The sequence below is a fragment of the Coffea eugenioides genome, chromosome 2, assembly GCF_003713205.1.
Source record: "Coffea eugenioides isolate CCC68of chromosome 2, Ceug_1.0, whole genome shotgun sequence".
Classification (NCBI taxonomy): domain Eukaryota; kingdom Viridiplantae; phylum Streptophyta; class Magnoliopsida; order Gentianales; family Rubiaceae; genus Coffea; species Coffea eugenioides.
In genome coordinates, this window is record NC_040036.1 from 40,975,319 (window position 1) to 40,978,090 (window position 2,772).

The 2,772-nt window shown below is 41.9% G+C and overlaps 1 protein-coding gene across 1 annotated transcript in view; it reads right to left on the reverse strand.

Moving 5' to 3' along the window:
• Window positions 1–217: 217 nt before the first annotated feature.
• LOC113759726 overlaps window positions 218–2,772 on the reverse strand; it is a 57,504-nt gene continuing 54,949 nt past the window's right edge. The window contains exons 2-5 of the mRNA XM_027302297.1: window positions 1,791–2,756; window positions 1,445–1,588; window positions 752–1,339; window positions 218–610 (exon numbers count right to left, since the gene is read on the reverse strand). Coding sequence (XP_027158098.1) covers window positions 218–610; window positions 752–1,339; window positions 1,445–1,588; window positions 1,791–2,756 — 2,091 coding nt within the window. The remainder of the gene's footprint in view (window positions 611–751; window positions 1,340–1,444; window positions 1,589–1,790; window positions 2,757–2,772) is intronic.

Genomic DNA, 2,772 nt, shown 5'->3' on the forward strand with positions numbered 1-2,772 from the left:
TAAATACATTAAAAATTTTTGGGAATTTCAGTATGGCATTTTGTTCCTTGAGAGCATGTAGCTATGCCATGAACTTCCAAATGCAGTAGCAGTACTTTAACAGTTGGATTCTTCTTTTCTTTTTTTTCCGAAACGGTAAATGATTTTATAACATAAGATAATTTTTACAAATTCAAGCAAAGGCTTGATAACTCAGTACAGTCAGTGCACCTTGGCACTAAGGAATCTCAAATTCCTCATCTTGACTGATATTCAACGCATAAGCGCTAATCCTATTACTCAAATGATTATTATCTCCATCAACTAAGCAAAAAGAGCACATTTGAAACAAGGCCTTCAAAGTAAGAATATCCTCGAGCAGCGTTGTGAGACGCATGTCCTGCGTTTTGGCATTCTGAATGAGATGAAAGACTTGTTTATTGTCCAACTGCACCTCAATATTTTCAAACTGGTGGACAGCGGCTTTACTGAGTAATAATTTGACAGCTTCTAATCCATCAATAAGCTGATGTCCTGCACTTCTCTCATGTAGCGCCCACCCTTGACACTGGTGTTGAAAATTCCCAGCGCATGTGATCCCAATACCAAGTTGAGAATTGGCCCTGTGCACCTGTATCGCTAGTCTCAATATCACTGAATTGTGACTTTGTTGTTGTAGCTGCACTTGTGACTGCCGAGTTCCTGTTTCTTCTGTACTCCATGTTGATGATTTTTCATGAGCTTCCTACCACTCTTCGTGAGCTTTCTGAACCGTTTTCCATGGCTGCCTCTGCTTAGCATTGAACTCTCTTGCATTTCTGCTTTTCCACAGCAGCCAGAGGATATTTGCTGTTAATGATAGATGGTCATTTCCTTCTCTTCGAGCTTTGGCTGCTGTCACCATGGTCCACCACCTGTTGAAGCAACTTTGTTGGTCCAGAGTTACATCCCATTGGATGGGTGCTAACCTCCAGACTTGTGAGGCATAGCTGCAGCGGAGTAAGACATGTTCAATTGTTTCACTCTCCTCACTGCCTCTACAGATTGGGTCCCCTTGCTTTGTCCTGCTGGCTATTAAATGTCTTACTGGTTGAGCTTGGCTAAGGCATTTCCAAAGGAAGATCTTCACTTTATGCTTAACTTTGAGCTTCCACAGATACGTCCAGAGTCCGTGGCTTTGGTTGCTCCAGCTTGTACTAGCTTCCTCCATTCCACCTTTCTTATTGTGATGCATTTTTGTCTGAGTTAACTTCCTGTATGCTGACCCCACAGTGTAGATACCATTAGTTCCATGGATCCAGTAGTGACAGTCCTCTCTATACCCTAAACTGATGGGGATTTTCAAAATCTTTTCAGCATCCTGGTTGCTGAAAGTCTCAAATATCAGGGGCCGAATCCATTTCCTCTGATGTATCAAGTCTTGAACCTTTTGAAGCACACTTCCCTATGGTTTAGTTGAAGACACCTTGCCAAGATGAGCATTTGGAATCCAGTAATCATCCCATATATTGGTACTTTTCCCATTCCCTATCCTTCTCCGAATTCCTTCCACCATAAACTTCCTTGCCCCCATCAATCCTTTCCAGATCCATGAGGCATTTGCAGGAACCTTGCAGTTGAAAATGGACTCGTTATGAAAGTAGCGAGCTTTAAGCACTTTACTAACAAGCAAGTTTGGTTGAGTAATTAATCTCCACACTTGCTTACCTAGTAACGCTATGTTAAAGGCCTCTAAATCTTTAAATCCGAGTCCTCCAGCTTTTCTGTCCCGCGCTCCAAAAGCTCCAATGCATTTTGTTTCTTCCATTTACCTCTCCCCACCAATAATTTGCCATTGTGGAGTTTATATCCTTACACAGCCTTTTAGGAATCTTGAAACATGACATAGTGTATGTTGGCAGGGCTAGAGCTACTGCCTTAAGCATTACCTCTTTCCCAGCCGCACTTAACAGCTTATTTTTCCACTTTTGTAACCTGTGTTGAATGTTGTCCTTGATGTACCCAAATATCTGGTGTTTGGATCGAGTAACTACCATTGGAAGCCCCAAATATCTCCCTTTAGCAACTATCTGAATGTCTCCCAGAGCTTGCGAAATAACCAATTGTAATTGTTGGACCACATTTCTACTAAAGAGAACCGATGACTTCTCCAAGTTAATCATCTGTCCAGTACCCTTCTCATACACCAGGAGAATCCTTCTGAGTTCCATGGCATTGTTTGGGTCGGCTTTGCAAAATATCAACGAATCATCAGCAAAAAATAAATGGGACACCGTAGGACTATGTCTACTGAGTTTTAGACCCCTTATCCTTTTTTCCTCAGTAGCTGTGTGGAGTAGACTAGAGAGTCCTTTTGAGCATAAGAGGAACAAATATGGTGACAACGGATCACCCTGCCTAATTCCTCTCTGGGGGGACACATATTCTCTGGTTTCCCCATTAATCGTGAAAGAGTAACTGACTGTTGACATACACTTCCTCCATCGGTCATTGAATCCTATTTTGTTCATCACAGCATCCAAAAACCTCCATTCAACTCTGTCGTAAGCCTTAGACATGTCTAATTTCACAGCCATAAAACCATCTTTGCCTAGCCTTTTGTTATTAAGATAATGAATGAACTCATGAGAGAGCATGATATTATCAAGAATTTGCCTTCCGGGGATGAAGGCTGACTGATTCTTACTAATGCAGTGATGAAGAACCTGCTTGAGTCTATTAGCAAGGACTTTGGCTATGATCTTGTAAACAGTAGTGCAGAGGCTGATGGGTCGGTACTGCTTAAGGGATGTA